We start from the raw sequence: 18864 nt of genomic DNA, 5'->3' as shown, positions 1-18864 counted from the left end.
GTTCAAACTATGATGGTCGACTCATGTAAGGAGATGAATTCAGTCTACTAGTATTTTGAAATAAGTCTTTGGATACCTTGTGCAAGTGATGTAATCTCTCTGGGCTTCAGTTTCCAAATTGGTAAAATTGAAAGGATTGGACTAGAATCGATCAGCCAACAATCATTTATTACCTATCAGCCCTGTGCTAGATGCTGAGAATGTGAAGACAGAAAATGAAAACATCCCTGCTTTAAAGGTGAACTTTCAAAGCCAAACTGGGAAGTTGGTATTTGATCCTAGGGGCAATAGGGAGCCTTTGGAGTTTATTGAGTAGGGGAGTGGTACTGACCTTGTCACGTTGATGCTGGTGGATGCTTGGGGCAGGGGGTGCCAAGTTGAGGCCAGAGAGATCAATTAGGAGGCTGTTGTAGTGGCATAGCCACGAGGCAGTTAGGACCTGAAACAATGGATTCAAGGAATATGGTGGAAGTAGATGTGAGTGAGGAGTTGAGAATAAAGCTGAGACTGTAAAACTGGGAGTCTAAAAAAGATGATGAGGCCCTCAAAAGAAATAAGGGTATTCAGAAGGGGCGAATGTGGAGGGGTAGGAGGAGATGAGTTCTGTTTTGGACACATTGAATTTGGGACGTCTATTCGATAATCAGTTCAAAAGGTTCAACACAGCAGTTAATGACAGGCCTGGAGTTCAGGAGGAAAATTTGGGCTGTATATATAGAGCTGAGAGCCATCTGCATAGAGATCATAATTAAAGCTGTGGAAGCTGATGAGGTCACCAGAGCAGAGAGGGAAAAGAAGGCATAGGAAAAACATTTGGACTAATCCAGGTGTGTGCTGGAGCCAGCTTGAAGTGGCTCACAAGAGTTGATCATTAAATTTTCATCTTGAGTATTTACACCTCAGAAATTGACATATGCTACAAATCAGGACTTGATTTATTGTTTTGTTGATAATTAAGGCTTCAGAAAGTGATAGAGAAGATTAAACTTAAAAGTATGTTCTGTGTACTTTTTTGGGAGGGAAGCCGGTTGTTAAATATTTAATGCATATTAAACTTAAATGCATGTCCTGTGTACATATGGGGGAGCAGAGTGAGAGCAGACGGTTAAACATTTACTGCCACACTCTTTGACTACTGCCACAGTGAGGGGGCATGATTATGGACAACTGTCCAGAAACAGAGACTGAGAAGGTATGGTCAGGACAGGTAGGAGGAGAAAACAGTGTCACAAAAACCTTGAGAAGAGAGACTATCCAGGAGGAGGGGGTAGTCGACAATGTCAGATGCTGCAGAGAGAGGTCAAGTAGGATTCGGACTGAGGCAAAAAAATAAAAAAAAAAAGCCAACAGCAACACATCACATTTGGCGACAAGATAATTTTGGAGAAAGCCGTTTGGGCTCCTGTTTGCTCTAAATTTGAGCTCCTGTGGTCCTGCAGGTTTCCAGGGGCATGTGATATTGTTGATAACAACAACAACAAATGCTCCATTTTAATATTTCATTTGGGGACTGTTCACTTAGGGACTAGAATTTGTATCCAAAGTCTGCTTGTCCATCTTTGAAGGCCCAGCTCAAACATCACCTCCGTGCAGCTTTCATGGTCCCCTTTCCCCTCATCTCTCAGCATTCTCAAACCAGGTGATTTTTCCGTCTTCTCTAAGTTGCCCTAATATTTCCCCCTTCAGGCTCTTGATATGGTCTGCCTTGTAGTTTAGTGGTGGGTGTGTGTGGGTGGGTGTGTGTGTGTGTGAGAGAGAGAGAGAGAGAGAGAGAGAGAGAGAGAGAGAGATCACCTCACTTAATTGTAAGCTGCCGGAGGGCAAGGATAATTTCTTATTCATCTTTCTTAGACCCCCTCCAGGATATCATACAGACTTTGTACATGGTTACTAGATAAATATTTGTTTAATTCATGAATGAATGTTTTGTTAATGCTTTTCTTTTTTTCTGGTAGTTCTATTGGTGGTGACAGGAGTTGAGCTGACAGTGCTAGAAAAAACTGAAATCCTGGTTTATTTATCAAACTAAGAATAATAGCAACCGCATCTTGGTAATTATTCTCTGAAGCTCTGTATGCCTCTTACCTCATTAATTTTTCTAAACATGTCTTTGAGACGGATCCCATTTTATAGGTGAGGAATCAGAGGCCTAGGGACTGTTCATTAACTGGTCTAAAGCTATATGGCAGATCAGTAATAGAACCCTGGAGTTAGAATCTTTAGTCCAGCATCTAGTCCCTGAGAAGTAGACAGGACTCAAGTCTCCCTCCCCTCCTCACCGCCTTGAGTCATCCAGGATCTTCTTGAATTTCTTTTTTTGTAATGTGATCCTAGTTACAAATGCTGGGGATTGCAGTCGCTTTAAACGAGGGTAGTTTTGCTTCTTGAACACAATCCAAATCCTGTCACAGAGCTAAATAGAAGTGCGATCTCGAAGGTCTCTGCTCCAAGGAAGCCCATCCTGACTGGCTAGCTACAAGTGTGCACGCAGTCAGTGCAAACTCACTCGTGTGGCTTGAAAAACAACTCAAGGTACGTGTCCTTCTGACAGTGGATGCAGACCCTGTATCCTCAGTAATAGACAGCCCAGACGTGCCTGTCAGGCAGAGTCCAGTCAGTAACTTTACTTGGTTCTTGAGTGGCCAAAAGATGCTTCCAGTTCTGACATTAACAAAGACTGGATCATCGTGAGCACCAGAATTTTTAATACTGGCTTAAAGCATGTGACTAATGACTAATACTGATTCTGGAAATTGTCAGGTTAAGAGGAAGAGTGATGAAAAAGCAATTATAACTATAACTTGATGTGTCCAGAATGCTTTAAACATCTGCTTTGTTTTTTTGGAGAATGGAAGAAATATTAAGACACTGAGTGAAAGGATTTAACTTTAAAAAGAGTTTTCCATTTTAATTTCCATGTACACCTCTAGCCCTTTAATTAGAATTTTGAAGTTTTATTTGATTTTGAATGTTTTAGAATGTAATGCTTTCGTTCTTCAACGTGGTAGGATTCTGTGACTCTCTTGCTTATTGAAAAAACACTCTGAAATGAGAAGCTTTCTTAGCCACTATAAATAGCATTCTTTTTTTAATAAATGATTCAGATGAGATTATTTCCCTAGATGCCTAATTAGCGTCATTATCTCTTGTTAAAATGGGTTAAGTTAGAAGTGATCTGAGTGTAGCTTATAAAATGCAGTTTTGGAGATTAGAGTTGTTGATAAATTTCTTGGAAATCCTGATTGAGAAAGCTCCTAAAATGAGGTGACCAAGTGACGTGATATTCAAGACGGAAAGTCTTGTTCATAAAGGAAAGTGGAATTAATCACTCAAATATATGTGAATCTTAGGGCAGCTGGGTGGTACAGTGGATAGAGCACCAGGCCTGGAATCAGGAAGACTCCTCCTCCTAAGTTCAAATCTGGCCTCAGACACTTACTAGCAGTGTGACCCTGTGCAAGTCATTTAACCTTGTTTGCCTCAGTTTTCTCATCTGTCAAATGAACTGGAGAAGGAAATGGCAAACCGCGCTGATATCTTTGCCAAGAAAACCCCAAATGGGATCACAAAGTCGGACAGGACTGCAAACGACTCAATGGCAGCATGTATGAATTTCCTAGGCTGGGGTGAATAAAAAGCTGTCATTTGTCAATAGGAGCCATGCTGCTCTGGCATGGAACTCTATATGTGGGGAGGTCCCCTTGAAGAACCCTATCAGTTAATCAGTCAGTAAGCACTTATTAAGTACCTACCAGGTAGGTGCTGGGATTCACAAGACAAAGAATGAAACAATCCCTGCTCCCAAGAAGTTTGTGTATGAAGGATTAATTACGCTGAAAAACCCAGTCATACCCTCTCTTCTGCGTCTGTGTGTTGGTCTGCCTCTCTCTGTATGTCTCTGTTTCTGTCTAATCAAAAGACCTGAGTCAAAAGATCTTCTCCCCTTGCTAGCCCATTGACCTTGGCCTTAACCTTTCTGAGATATGGTCTGACCTATAAAAATGATTACCTACCTTACAGATGAACAATATAAAAGCATAGATTTAAAGCTGGTAAGCACCTTAAGAGGCCATAGACCTCATTTTAGAAATGAAGAAACTGAGTCTAAAGACATTGTGTGACTTCCCTGGTGTGTCACAAAGCATGATATTAATCCAGATTTTCCTGGCTTCAGAGTACAGCTTTCTGTCTCCTGCCATTTAAGTGAGAAACATAATGGAAAGTATTTCATAAAGCGTGATATGGATATATGGGAGATTATCCTTATCATTAGTATTAACTTACTAATAATTTTCCCAAGTTGCAAATAACTGAAATATTAACCAACTATAATCTAGATGCCTTGTTTTAAGATTAAGTTATACTCTGAGGGAAATGGATGTAAGAGGAAAAGAAAATGTTGAATCTCTTATTTTTGTAGTCCTTTTGAGAGAAAAGAGATGTAGAAAAAAGAAATCCCAAATAGATTAATTTATTAAATATAAGCTAAGAATGGCCTCGTCTTTGTAGTGATGTACTCACAGAGCATAGGGTCTGGCAGATTCTCAAGAACTGAAAAAGACTGAGTATAAACCCAGAACATGTCCTTCTCATTTGAGAACCAGTTTAGCTGGGTTCAGAAAGGCTTGCGACCCAGTTGGCCTGCAAGTGATGAATATTTGTGTCCAACAACCTGTGAGGACAGTCTACTAAAATGTATAGGGGTCACTATCTGTGTTGGTGGGGGGGTACCCATTCTGAAGAAATCCGAGAGCCTTGGAGTTGAAGCAAGTTGTGAAATACTCCTGCTGCTTGTAAATGACCACCGGACACTAGGTGCATTCAGAACAGCCAGTCAGCAAGATTCTGATTCTCCAGCAGCTTACATTGAAAGTTTTTCATGGAAGTCTGTACTGTTGGAACATCTGTCAGATGTATAAGGATGTTAACTAATTGAACTATATTTCTGTTTTGACATCTTGTTAGATCAATGTGATCTTTATTAATTTTTTTAACCTTTGATTTAAATGTGTATGACTTTCTGTTCTTCACATGTTTCTATAACAGAGTTGAAATAGTTCTGTTACAGGAGGAAAAGTGATTAATTAATACTACCCCACATGCTCATGGGTTCTCCTCTTTTATAAGGAGCTAAAAGCTTTTTTTCACCAGTTTTATCGTTTGAGGATGACTTCTTTGAGGGATTATGCAGAAATACTCCAGTCAGCTGCACACCCTGTTACCTCCTGCTCCAGTCCTTCAGATGAAAACCGAAGTCTGCCTAGTTCCTGCCATCTTTGTATCTCCAGGCATGCTAATATGTCATTCTCATTCAGAATAAATCCTGGAAATGAGCAAGCCGTAGAGATGTGAATTTCTAAAAGTGAAAGAGTCACTAATTATCACTGCTGAGGCACCCTGATACATGCTCTAAGGGCAGGTTTCCCAATTCCCGATAACAGATTCCTTTCTTCCTTTTATGTTCAGAGGATCTCAAAACACTTTTGAAATAAGCACTATCCCTACGTTTCTGGAGGCAAGAACTAAAGCCCCCAAAAGGTAAAGTAGTCATTCTGTTAACCACTACAGCAAGTGAACCCAATGTTTTTGTATTCCAGTGCCTTTATCCTATCCCTGGTCGAAACAGAAGGCAATTCTCCCAAACTGATGCCTTGTGTTCTTGGGTCCAAATAGACCGTGTGCTGCTTTTACCACTCCTGATCGTGTTTCATAACTGACAGGCAGGTCTTGTGTGAGAGCTTTTGCTATTTAATAATTCATTTCATTCTTTAGACCTTTATCCCTCACTGGAGGATTGGGGATGAAGGGAAGGTCTGAGAAATTCAGCTTAAACTTAAATATTTCCAAAACTTTGTCAGTGAGAACTCGACCCACTTTGGACTCATGCCTATCTTTTACATATTTGTGTATGGAGAAAGCACTGTGGATTGTGGATTGGAAAGAGCATCGAACAGGGAACTGTTGGGCCGGGTGCTACTCCCAGCACGGCTGTTAGCACTGACTGTGTGACCTTGGTCAAATCACTTTGTTTCTCTTCATAAAACAAGGAGGCTAGATGATATGATCCCCAAAGGTCTCCATCTCAAACATTCTTTTATTCTCATAGAGCTCCCAGCCCCCTGCACGGCAGCGTACCAGATGTGCCGCAAAAGAACATCATTCAAATCTCAGCTCCAACACTACCTATATGGCCTTGGGCAAATGATTTAACCTTTCCAAGCCTCAGTTTCCTCATCTGTAGAGGGGGGGATAATAACACTTATGCCATTATCTACAAGACAACAGTGTTGTTGCTCTTAGTCATCTGCTGTGTGGTCAGTAAGATTTATTGAATCATATTTCTAAGTTCCGAATTCTCCACTTGGACAATGTTACAGAATCACACTGGGTCATATCTAGGCTCCGTCCTGCCCCAAATTCCATTTCCTCTTGAGTAGTGGGTAAAGATAGCAGGCCTGCCCTTCATGAAGTTAACTTAAGAGATAAGGGCTATACCCCCAAACTTCCCTACGTTCCCTTAATAGATCTCCCCTTCTTGAAGCAATTTGTATTCAGCCTTTGCCACCTCTTTGAGTAATGAGTTCCATATGTTTACTACCCGCTGTTTAAGTAGTATTTCCTTTTGTTTGTTCTAAAACTACCTCTCTTAAAGCTTCAAGGGGTAGATGTTCCCTAGCTCTAATATTCTGGGATGTGGCTTACGAGTCTGGGCTTTCCCCTATCAATACCCTTCACAATTTTATAGGCTTTGATCATATTTCCTGACTCCCTCCCCTCCTCCTACCTTTGCCTTTTTAGACTAAAAGAGACTAATTTTTTTTGTCTGCCCCCACACAAAAATCTTTATCCCCTTGATCTTTGTCATTACTGTTCAGCTCCACGATGAGAAGTATTCACAACAACTAGACTTGCTTGGAACAAGGGCTGCAGGAAAATAGTTATCAGGAGTGCCCTGTAAGGAGAGTTATGGGGTTTACAGGCCGGGATGGAGGAGGGGGGTGTGAGACTGAACAGGTAGATTGAGGCAAATGATGTTGTTTACTCCCCCAAAAGTGAGATCCCTTTCGTGATTAAAATGAGGTCATGAATCTCCATTTGAATTTTCATTGCAGTTGTCGCAGTGATACTTTACCATAAACTACACACAGCTGCCTGCCAAACAGCTTCCTCTCTTTCTCCAACTAGAAGACAGGCAATTATCTAACCGTACCTGTGTGCTCAAACGTGCTTAAAAACAACACAATTCTAATCCTTTATCGGTTTTGCTCTAAATGGAGCATCTGTAACACTTAGTCTGAAGAGTTTACTCCTTGGGTTCTGAGTGGCATGTAAGCCCAGTCTATTTCTAATAAAGAAATCTATTTCTATTTCAGCCCTAGGTACGAGCTGCTTCTTTGGGTGCAGAGAATATTCATTTGCTACATTAATGGCTTCAGGCACCAAATTAACTATTTATCTTCCTATGCTGAAATTGATAATCTTTCTGCTTGGGCTTTACAAAAAGAAAACAAAACACCCTGCTGTTCTTGTTCCAAATGTCATTTATCTGCTATCCACCACTGTGTTTGTTACTTTGCAGGCTATTGGATGCACTCTGAACTGTAGTTGTCAAGGTTTCAAACCAGGAAAAATACACCACCGTCAGTGTGAACAGTGCAGACATGGATGGGTGGCACATGGTAAAAAAAAAAAAATTTTTAACCAACATCTGTTTGTATAACTTTTTGCTTATGCTAGTCAACTCTGTTATTCAGTAGCTGGTTATCTAGTTTAGAGGATTATTTTCTTCCCTTGTGTATTCTCCTCCCCTCCTGTATGTGGCAGTTTGAGTGAGGAAAAGAAAGGAGAGAAGAATCTGAGACCTGTACATTTAATTTCCTATAGAATTGTATAGAACAGAATAGAATTATAGAATTCTTATAGTTCCTGTTTTAAAAAAAAATATTGGTGGGAATGAACAGGAAGTCATTGGGTTAACCAGAATTGTAAAACTATTAATAGCTTTTCTTTGTCTTGGTTGGCATAAACAATTGAGAGTAGAATTTAAGTGTCTTTGGCTCTGAACTGACATTACCTCTTTAAAATGCTTCTTATGTCTGATTTTCAGCACTAAGCAAATTGAGGATCCCAAATGTGTACCCAACTAGCCAAGTGGAGATAGTCCAGTCCAATGTGGTTTTTGATATCAGCAGTCTCATGCTCTACGGGACCCAAGCTATTCCCATTCGCCTTAAAATTCTTTTAGATCGGCTTTTCAGTGTACTGAAACAAGAGGAGGTAATCCAGATTCTTCATGCCTTGGACTGGACTCTTCAGGATTATATTCGTGGATATGTGCTCCAGGTACTGTAAAATTAACAGCCTACACTAGGAAATGTTGGGGGAAATGCATCTCATGGAATGTCACTTGTACATGGTTTCAGTGTACTAGCAAATTTACCTTAATTTTGGTAGTGATCTTTAGATAGAATTTTATCTGGTTGTGGCCTACATTTGCCAGACTAACAAATCTCCCCAAATTAACCTGTGTGGACATTAAAAAAAAAAAAAAGTATGTGCTCACACAGACCAGGCTCTGCAACTAGATGGAAATGACCTTTTATGTAAAGTAGTATTATGATCTTACATTATGACATAGATCAATATTTAATGATCTTGATAATCTTGCTTTTTAGTGTTCAGATTAAAAATATGGAATCAATTACCTTGAACCTCTATCACATGAAAAATTTATGATGTTACATTCCTTATCATCTTAGAAACTCTTACATGCACTGTGAAAAATCTCAGTAGGCCATCAAATACATGTTCTGTGATAAAATATTTATTGTAGTTATTGGGAAAAGTTAGGCATAGCTAGAGTTTGAAAGAACTCCAACACTCTAGTGTAATTACAGCTGTGCTTTGTGAACACTGGCAGCGGATCAATACAGGTTCATTTGTTTTCTGATGTTAGTTGCTTGGAAGATTATTAAGCTTTCAGTGAAATAATATTCGAGTTATATATCTAGGCTGATTGCTCTATCTTTTCCCCTCGGTCCTAGGTGCCACTTTTGTTCAGATTGTACGTATTTTAATTTTGGTGATGAAATCATACAAGAGTATACTAATAAGCAATTATGCTTTGGGTCGTGACAGCTGAGTAGTTTATCACTGGGTTGGAACAAAGAGGATACTTGAGTTATCTTGGGTTGGACTTGGGTATTGCCATTAAATGGTGATGGCGAATCAAGGGAATAGTTTCTTCAAGAACAAGAACAGTCGATTGATGATTTGTTTTTCAACTTAATCTTGTATTCAGGATGCATCAGGAAAGGTTTTGGATCACTGGAGTATCATGACCAGTGAAGAAGAGTTGGCCACGCTGCATCAGTTTCTTCGTTTTGGAGAGACCAAGTCCATTGTGGAGCTTATGGCAATTCAAGAGAAAGAAGGACAGTCCATTATCATACCATCTACAACAACTAATTTGGATATCAGGGCCTTTATAGAAAGTTGCAACCAGAGAAGTCCCAGCCTTTCTGTTCCAGTGGACAAGGTGAACCCTGGCAACCTTCATCACTTTGAAAACCTCATCAATAACATGGCTTTCATGCTGCCTTTTCAGTTCTTCAGCCCAGTGCCTCCCCCACTGATAGGTTCACCACCGGAGAGACATGTGATTGAGCAAGGTCAAGACAGAAGTAATGATATTAAACACGATGTCCAGATACCCTTTTCTGAAAATGGCTTCTTAACTCCTACTTCTGCTTCATTTCAAGTCGAAAATGAACAGTGTATAAACTGTCCGGATGTCCTACCCAAAAGCGAAGATGATGCCCATTTCAGTGATTCTGGTTCACACCACACAGTCGCCAAGCTTGAAATGACCCGGTTGTCCCCAGAGCCCAAAGGGAAGACTACTGAAAGAAATGGTATTGGGCCAAAGAAAGGCCGGGTTTTCTGCACTGCATGTGAAAAGACCTTCTATGATAAAGGGACCCTGAAAATCCACTATAATGCTGTGCACCTGAAGATCAAACACAAATGCACAATTGAAGGATGCAACATGGTCTTCAGCTCCCTGAGGAGTCGGAATCGACACAGTGCAAACCCGAACCCTCGGCTTCATATGCCTATGAACAGGAACAACCGAGATAAAGATCTGAGGAACAGTTTGAACATGACAATCCCTGAGGAGGGCAAAAGAACAGGCTTTCCTGTGACATCACCAGACAGCAGGCCTATCCCCAATTACATCGGGCCATGCGCTGACTCCAAAGTACAGTCGGCCTTTCCCAGTATTGGGCAAAATGGTGTGCTTTTTCCCAACTTAAAGACAGTTCAGCCAGTTCTTCCTTTCTACCGCAATCCAGTCACACCAGCTGAGCTTGCTAACACTCCAGGAACACTCCCCTCTCTGCCTCTGGTGTCCTCCTCCATACCTGAACAGCTGGCTTCCAATGAATTGCCGTTTGATGCTCTTCCCAAGAAAAAATCTCGGAAATCAAGCATGCCTATCAAAATAGAGAAGGAAGCAGTGGAAATTGCCAATGAAAACAGTGATGCCCTCAGTTCAGATGAAGAGATGCCACTGCAGGTTGTCAGTGATGGAGAGTTAGAGACATGCAAGCTCAGGGTGGAGAAAGAGGTCACTGACCAAGAAGAGCAGCACCCACACTCAGCCAACTTATGGAAATCTCTTTCTGAAGGAGGGAGGCCTCCCAAACCAGAATCGGTGATTGAGACCAAACATTTAAAAAAGATGTCCGAGCAAGATTTGAACAACTCAGAGAAAGAGACTGAACAAAACCCAGTGTTAGCCATTGTGCCCAGGGAAGCTGCGTTCAGCGATCCCAAACAACACACCAGTGTCTTAAAACCAGTAATTGAACCTCTGCCAATGTATGCAAAAGAACAGTCAAAACACCAGCTTCCCAATTCTGACTGCGTGGAATTGCAGCACCACTTACTGACTGGGGGATTTTTAAATGCTTTGTCCAACAGGGGGATGGCTCTTCCTTGCTTTGAGGATCCTAGAGAGCGAGATCAGGTCAGTCAGTACGCTCTAGGAAGACAAAAGGAAGAAACTCGCTTTCATTGTGATATCTGTAAGAAGACCTTTAAAAACACTTACAGCGTCAAAATTCATTTCAAAAATGTACATGCCAAAGAAATGCACATCTGTACAATTGAGGGCTGCAGTGCAACCTTCCCTTCTCGCAGAAGCCGAGACAGGTAAGAAATTTGTAAAAGGTTTGATTTAGTGCAGTCATGATAGCAACTCGTTTGAAATTTAACTGCTTGAGAAAAGGGGCTAGGGAGCTGCTTTTTCATTTTTATTATGTTTAAAAATTTCTGTAGTATTTTATTTTTCCCCAGCTACATGAAAAAACAATTTTAACATTTGTTTTTAAAACTTTGAGTTCCAAATTCTCTGCCTTCCTCCCTCCCCACACCCCTCGTTGGAAAGACAAGCAATTCAATATAGGTTATATATGTGTGTGTTTGTGTGTGTGTGTGTGTGTGTATGTGTGTGTGTGTGTGTGTGTAGTCATGCAAAACATTTCCATAATAGTCATGTTATGAAAGAAAACTTAGACCAAGAGGGGTAAAAAAATACCTCAAGAAAATATAGTAAGTAAAAAAATATGCTTCAATCTGTATTCAGACACCATCAGTTCTTTCTCTGGGGATTGATAGCATTTTTCATCATAAGTCCTTCAGAGTTGTCTGGGATTGTTGTATTGCTGGGAATAGCTAAGTCATTCACAGCTGATCATCTTACAATATTGCTGCAATATGCACGTAGTGCATAGTATATTTCACTTTGCATCAGCTCATGTAAGTCTTTCCAGGTTTTTCTGAGAGCATCCTGCTCATCCTTTCTTACAGCACAATAGTATTCCATCATAATCACCTACCAGTTTTGTTCAGCCATTCCCCAGTTGATGGGCATCCCCCCCTTTTTCAATTCTTTGCCCCCAGAAAAGAGCTGCTATAAATATTTTTTGTACATATAGGTCCTTTTCCTTTTTTTTTTCCAAATGTCTTTTGGGATACAGACCTAGTAGTGCTATTGGTAGATCAAAGGGTGTGCATGGTTTTATACAGAGAGCTTATTGTCTATGGATTATTTGAATCCCCTTTATAAAATATAATTATCAAATCACTTCAGCAAACATTTTATAAACATGTACTTTAAGTGAAGGGTCCACCATCACATTGAGGTAGAGGGGGTAGAATGTGCAACAGAAGAGAAGAGTTCCTAGAGTTTTCCCATAAGAAGCTTACCCTCCAGTGTCACATGTGAACCGAAAACACCGTACAGAGTAAAATGTGAAAATACACTATTAAAGGTGTTCTGTGAAACCTTAAAAGGGAGAGATTACTTGCACCTAGGGGAGGAGAATCAAGGAAGGGCTGGTACCATGAGTGCCATTTGAACTGAGCCTTGCAGGAAAGGATTTTTTCATTTATAGAAACTTTTATTTTCCTGTAAGTGACCAGAAATTTTTTAAAGCAAAAATAATCTTAATTGAAAAAGGCTTCTATTGAGTAGTTGTTAAGGGTTGATTTTTTTTAAAATTTATGGCTTATGGTTGGATAAATTGAAAGAAGGGAAACCTGTTGATAACTGGGTTTGGGGTTTTGTTTTTTGTTTTTGTTTCTGATACACAAAAATATCAACTTCCCTATTTATAAAATGCAGGGGCTGTGGTATAATATACTGTTGTATGTAGTATAATGTCCTCTCTCAAGGTCTCATCTCATTCTGACATTCTGTGACTCTTAAGTTTGAGTATAACCAGCCTTTTGCTAAGCAGCATATAGACCATATCCAACCAATCCAGTAGGGTCATTTGTCCTGTGTTATAGTCTTGGTCCTTTTGTCTTCAGTAAAGTTGAGTTACTTGACAGATCTTCAGATCCCATTCCTATCACATTGATTCTGAAACACCGTCCCCAAGAGAAATCAGAGAAGATCAGAAGTTTTATGAAATATATGAAGAATGATAAATACATTCTTCCTTCGCATCATTATGCCTTAATGTATCCTATCCATTAATTCAACAAACATTTACTGAGCATTTCTAAAGCACATTTCTAAAGAAATACAAAACTGGACCTTGTTGTGTTTGTCTTTGATATTGCTTCCTGCCCTCAAATAGATTGTAGTCTAGCCAGAGAGAGAGGTGTGTGTATAGATAACTCTAAAGCAAGACCTGGTATAGTAAATGCCACAAGAGAAATACAAATGCTGAGTGTTATGGGTGTTAAGAGAAGAAAGATCACATCTGGCCGGGAGGATTAGGGAAAGCTGAATGAAGGAATGGGGGCATTTGATCATTGGCTCAAAGAATGGGTAGTAATTTTATAAAGGAAGGCATTCCAGATAGAAATATTAGCATGGGGGAAAAATTGACGAGAAAATGGGAAATTTGGGCTAGTTTGACTCGAAGCAGTGGGGTAATTTGAAGTAATGAAAGGCAAGGTTGAAAAGTTGGGGGTCAGAATCTGGCAGGCCTTAAGTATCAGTTCAACAGTACAGAAACATGACAATTTTCTTATCTGTAAAATGAGAATTATTTATTTCCAGATACCTCTTTTAACTTGAGTTCAAATTGAATTTCAGAAAGCTTTCTAGAGGGAGAAAGTAAGAGGGGAAAATGTTCCAGTCTTAAAGATATTTCTTAAAGAAACTCTTGAATGGAGCACATGGGAATATATCATTCCTAATAAAACACATGCTTTATTCAAATATCTCTGATTTCATAAGCATGACTGACCCTACCATACCCCCCAGCACACTGTATCAATGACTTTATGTAGCTGAAAACATTTATAACAGAATCTCAGATTTGAAATGGACATTAGGGACCCTCTAGACCAGTCCACAAGAAGACAGGCCTTCCCTCTATGAAAAACCCAACTTGAGTGTTGAGGACAAACCCAACTCCCTGCCAACACAGCCCCTCCGTTTATAGATAGCAGGAGCAAATGTGTTCTCATGAATGAGTGAAGTGGTCTTAGAGCAAAGAAAATACACAGAGACGGTAGAGAGAAAATGGAGAGGGTTCATTTGATCATTCAAAAAAAGATCTTTTGAATGTCTGTTCACATGTAACATTGGGTGCTGTGGGGGACCACAAAGAGCAGTAACATAGTCTTGAGATTAAGATCCATATCGCATATCGTTTTTTTTATTGTGTGCGATATCTGCTAAATGAATAGTTGCTTCATTCAAAAGGCTTTCATTTCTTTTTAAATTGCATGTGTTTGATGTGTTCATGCTTTGGCCTTAGTATAAAAATAAGCAGGCCCCCATTTGCAGGCAGGATATATTCTGAAAGTTCTTTTATAACACAGTTATAACCTAGTAGCAGTTAGCTTGCGCAGTGTACGGAGTGCTAGAGTTGGAGTCAGGAAGATCTGAGTTTGAATTCTGCCTGAGATGCCTCCTCGCTGTGTGAACCTGGGCAGACCACACAGATGTGACCCTGGGCAAGTCACAGAGGAGGAAACTGAGGTTCTTAGCCTCAGTTTCTGCCTCTGTACGATGGAGATAATAAATAGCACCTCCCTCCCAGGATTGTTGAGAGGGTCAAATGAGATAAAATTTGTAAAGTACTTCACTACCAAACCTTAGAGCATTATATGAATGCCACCTATTATTAGTCATCGTGAAGTGTGTTGCGTTAAAAAGAGCACGGATTTGGAGTCAGAGGAGCTGGGTTAATATCCCAACGTTGTCACTTACTTGTCTTGGGCAAGTCAAGCCTACCCCTCTACGAAATGAGGACAAGGTGGCCTTGAAGGGCCCATTGGACTCATCACTGGTTACATGAATCTGGGATACATTATTCCATAGAAATTCTATTTTTAAGGGTGGTTAGATCCCAAGGTTAGTCCCACAAGACTTGTAACTCCTCTTGATTAAAAACGACCAATGGCCATTTTTATGATGCTGGAAGGTTTGTGGCGGGCTTTGTATGCCGTCCGGTCCAATCCTCCCAACTCTTGAGAGGTGACTGCTCGGGCCACACTTATGCTGCTTTTTATACATGAAGAAACCAGCATTGAAAGAGGAGAAGTGGTCCGAGGCTCACTCAGCTAGGAAGTGTCTGGAGTAGAATTAGAACCCCACCCTTCCTAACTGCTCCAGGTCCGGTGCTTCTTCAACTAAGAGTCAGTCGTACTCCAGGTGACCTAGCTTAATAACCTAATGACCATATGTAACATTGTCTCTGTGGGAAAATGAAGTCCATAGAGATTGGAAAAGGGAATTCAGTGACGCCCCAGTCACCTGACTGTCACCCTCAACCCATGAGAAACAATTTGACAGCAAAAAGAGTGATGATGCACGTCATTGTAGCCCATTTAGGTTTTCAAAGTGTCTTGTCTCTGTGGATCCTCACAACCTAGTGAAGTCTGTACTGTTTTTCACCCCATTATTCTTATAATGGGTCTGAGGCTGTTAAAATGGGGAAGCTGTTTGCCCAAGGTGGACGCAGGTAGTCTATGAAATAGGATTTGGACTTTGAACCCGGATCTTCCTCACTCTCCCTCCAGTGTTCTCTGTCCTATGTCATGCAGTAGTTTCTTCATATATAAAATGAAGTTGTTAATTAGATTATCAAAAGTTTTCCCCATCCTTAAAGTTGGAACCCTTCCTTCTTTGCTTTTGCCCGTTTCTGTAATGTTTGTGCTTGGGCCACAAGCTCTGGAGTCAAGGAACTTGGGTTCAAAACCCACCTGGGTGACCTTGGGCAAAGTCACTTAATATCTCTGGGCCTGAGTTCTTCATCTATAAAATGAGGGGGATAGACTATAGATGTCTTTCCAGCTCTAGCTCTAGGATCCAAAAAAGGAGAAAGAATTTCTCTTCCAGTCCACCGCCACTTTTCTACGTATTTCCCCTTCCACATCGGCTACAATGGCCTCCTCGAAAAAAACCTGGGGGCTAAGGGAACATTTTTGGGTCACTGGGGAAAGGTCAGCATAGGTATAGCATTAGTATGTACAACATATTTAGAAGCCAAGAGTGTAAAAAGGAAACATGGTGGCTAAGGAAATATCTTCGGGTTGCTGGGGGAAAGCCAACATGGGCATAGCATTAGTACATACAAGATGTTCAGAAGTCATTTGACTTCTCGAGTCATACCTCGAATACCTATATTTAAATTCTCTAGATGGGTGATTTTTAAGTAGTTGTAGTTCATTTGATATCTTGTTGAGCAGCTTGCATGTGGTCTCATCTGCATGTAAGACTATTGTCCATTTTTGCAACGAAATATGCTTCCTCTTTCAACTTAGAAATTTGGTGGAAGAACTTACTACAATTGTAATTGAAGTACTTGCAGAATGAGTGAGTAATTTTCATTTTCTGGAGTAGTCATAGAAAGAAATGACATTTATGGACAAGTACAATGGAGAGATTAAACTTTTTAGAACTCTGTAGCATTCATTTTGTTTCTGGACCCTGTGAAATCTGATGCAGTAGTGAGACTTGCATTTGGGTAAGCTTCAAAGTACCTCACGGGCTGCTATCACATGGAATCTTAAAGCTGGAAGGGGATCTTCTGGTCCACCCCTGTTAGATGAGGAGCCTAGAGTCCCCAAAATGAACAGTGGGTCAGTTAACAAGCCTAGGTATTTATCATGTGCCTGTCAGTACAGTCCAGTCCAGGCTGCCAAGGGCTGGTGTTTTTCCCTGAGAGTCTTTTCACCCACAGCCTATAGGTTTTCCCCTAAACTGTGACTTCATAATGATATTGATGATTTAAGGTTTTAAAGATCCACAGTTTGTTGATGGCTTATCTTCTTTTTACTATTTTAGACACAGTTCAAACATAAGTCTTCATCAGAAAGTTATCACCAAAGATACCCTGGAAAGCACTGATAGTCCTTTGGGCGCAACTTACCTTTTGAAAGATATGGCTAAGGAGGTTTATCAGGACGCAGCCTTCAAACACCACGCTCCCCAGACTTCTGTCATCTTCAAAGGAACCAACCGGACTGGGAGTGTCGTCTACCCAATCACCAAAATCCGAGAATCCTGTTTAGAGAGCTATGGCTGCGGTCCTACCAGCGAGGCCACCGTCCTCGATTTGAGCACTACCTCCAGCATGAAGTCTGAGAGCAGCACCCCTTCTTCATGGGACTCCGACGGAGGAAGTGAAGAGGGCAATGTTGCTCTGGAAGATAGTGATGAAAGCTGTGAAGGACCGAGCCTGATCCCCGGTGAAGATGGCTACCCAATTTGTGCCCTCATGGAAAAGGCCAATCACAGCTTTTCAAACCTTCCCTCTGGTTTGCCAATAACTTGTCATCTCTGCCAAAAGATATACAGTAATAAAGGAACCTTCAGGGCCCACTACAAAACTGTGCACCTCCGCCAACTTCACAAATGTAAAGTACCAGGTTGCAACACCATGTTTTCATCAGTCCGCAGTCGAAATAGGCATAGCCAGAATCCCAACTTGCACAAAAGTCTAACCACATCTCCAAATAATCTCCAGTAACAAGATGGGAGACTTTTCTTTTGATAAGCTTTAATTATTTCAGATAATAAAATAGTAAAATGAAATGTCTCTATTTTTCTTTTCCTCCATTTTGGCCAAGTCCACAGGGTACCTGGCTTTAAACCACTATTTCATTTGATTTTTTTAAGTTCCTAGAGGCTGGATAGTGTTTAAAACAAACAAAAAAGACACAAAAAGTAATAATATGCAGTATAGAAGGATGGTATTGTGGTGGTACTATCTAGTATTACTTCTCTTAAACCTAAAGTATTATTCATTGAGAATATGGAAGCCTGCAGATAATCTAGCTGGTCCCAGTTTTGTTTACATATTACCTTGGGGGAAGCACTGGACCAGTGGACAGTTTGGGATCCTGAACTTAGAGTGGAAGTGAAGAGGGTGAGATTCATAGACTAAGGTAGTCTTGCAGTATTAAGGACCAGATTTGTGTGTCCTGGGGACTAATGGAATCATAGAGCATGAGGACCTGTCTTTAAAGATGCTACTTTGAACTTAACTCCTTAATAATTCCAAAAGCCAGAATGTGGGTTTAGGAAAATGATTTGAGACTATTAGATTAGACTATCACATTATTTGGAGGAGTGGAATAGTCTCTCTATTCTAAGGTGGCCTCCTATTTTGCTTTAGAAAACATTCTCAGAGAATAAAGTGGCGACGTATAAAATACCCTTTTTGGGTTCCTGATTTGTAGCAAAACACATCCTAGAAGTGGATGGGGAAAAATACTCTTTTGAAGTGCACTTTCTGTAAACTACTTTTAGGAAGTAATCATCATTTTTTTTCCTGCCTGCTTTCTCCCCCCCCACCCCCAAAAAAGAGCACTCCCAAATTGGTAATTATTTAAGTTTTAAATTCTATACACGGAAGATATAGACACCCAAAAGATGTGCTCATGGAACAGTGGTAGATGTTTACAATTTGGTTATCCAGGTAGGAAGAGGGTTAATTTTGCTTAATAATAGTTAAGAAAAACATTGCATTTCTTATTTTTGGTTCTGAAACTGAGGTGATTCACCTTGTTCTTTCTGGTCACTGTAAACGACAGTATTCTGCATTGTGTTCTGTGCACTTACTGGTGTTGCATTTTATTTAAAAGCCTTTTGATAATATTTAATTTGTGGTTATGTCCTATGAGTATTGTATGTGTATATATGTTGTGCAACAGTATACTTGACTGAATCCTTCCTGGAGAGCAGGAAAAATGCTAAAGCTAGACTTTGCAAAACCACTGCTTATTTTCACTTTATAAACTTTTGAATTTCAATTTGTTTTTGGTCACCTGTGGTATACAAGCATGATTCTCATAGCACAGTTTGTATATATTTAAGTGTTTTAGAGT

General features: G+C 40.3%; 1 protein-coding gene across 1 annotated transcript; it reads left to right on the top strand.

Annotated features, from left to right (window-relative positions):
* The first annotated feature begins 1153 nt into the window (after nt 1-1153).
* BNC1 (basonuclin 1) lies at nt 1154-17504 on the top strand. Its single transcript, XM_036736560.1, has 5 exons — nt 1154-1192; nt 7580-7679; nt 8108-8343; nt 9302-11217; nt 16820-17504. The coding sequence occupies exons 1-5, from the start codon at nt 1154-1156 to the stop codon at nt 17502-17504; spliced, it is 2976 nt and encodes a 991-aa protein (XP_036592455.1).
* The last annotated feature ends 1360 nt before the right edge of the window (nt 17505-18864 follow it).

The sequence above is a fragment of the Trichosurus vulpecula genome, chromosome 8 (assembly GCF_011100635.1).
Source record: "Trichosurus vulpecula isolate mTriVul1 chromosome 8, mTriVul1.pri, whole genome shotgun sequence".
Taxonomy (NCBI): Eukaryota; Metazoa; Chordata; class Mammalia; order Diprotodontia; family Phalangeridae; genus Trichosurus; species Trichosurus vulpecula.
This window is presented reverse-complemented; position numbering and strand designations above follow the sequence as displayed.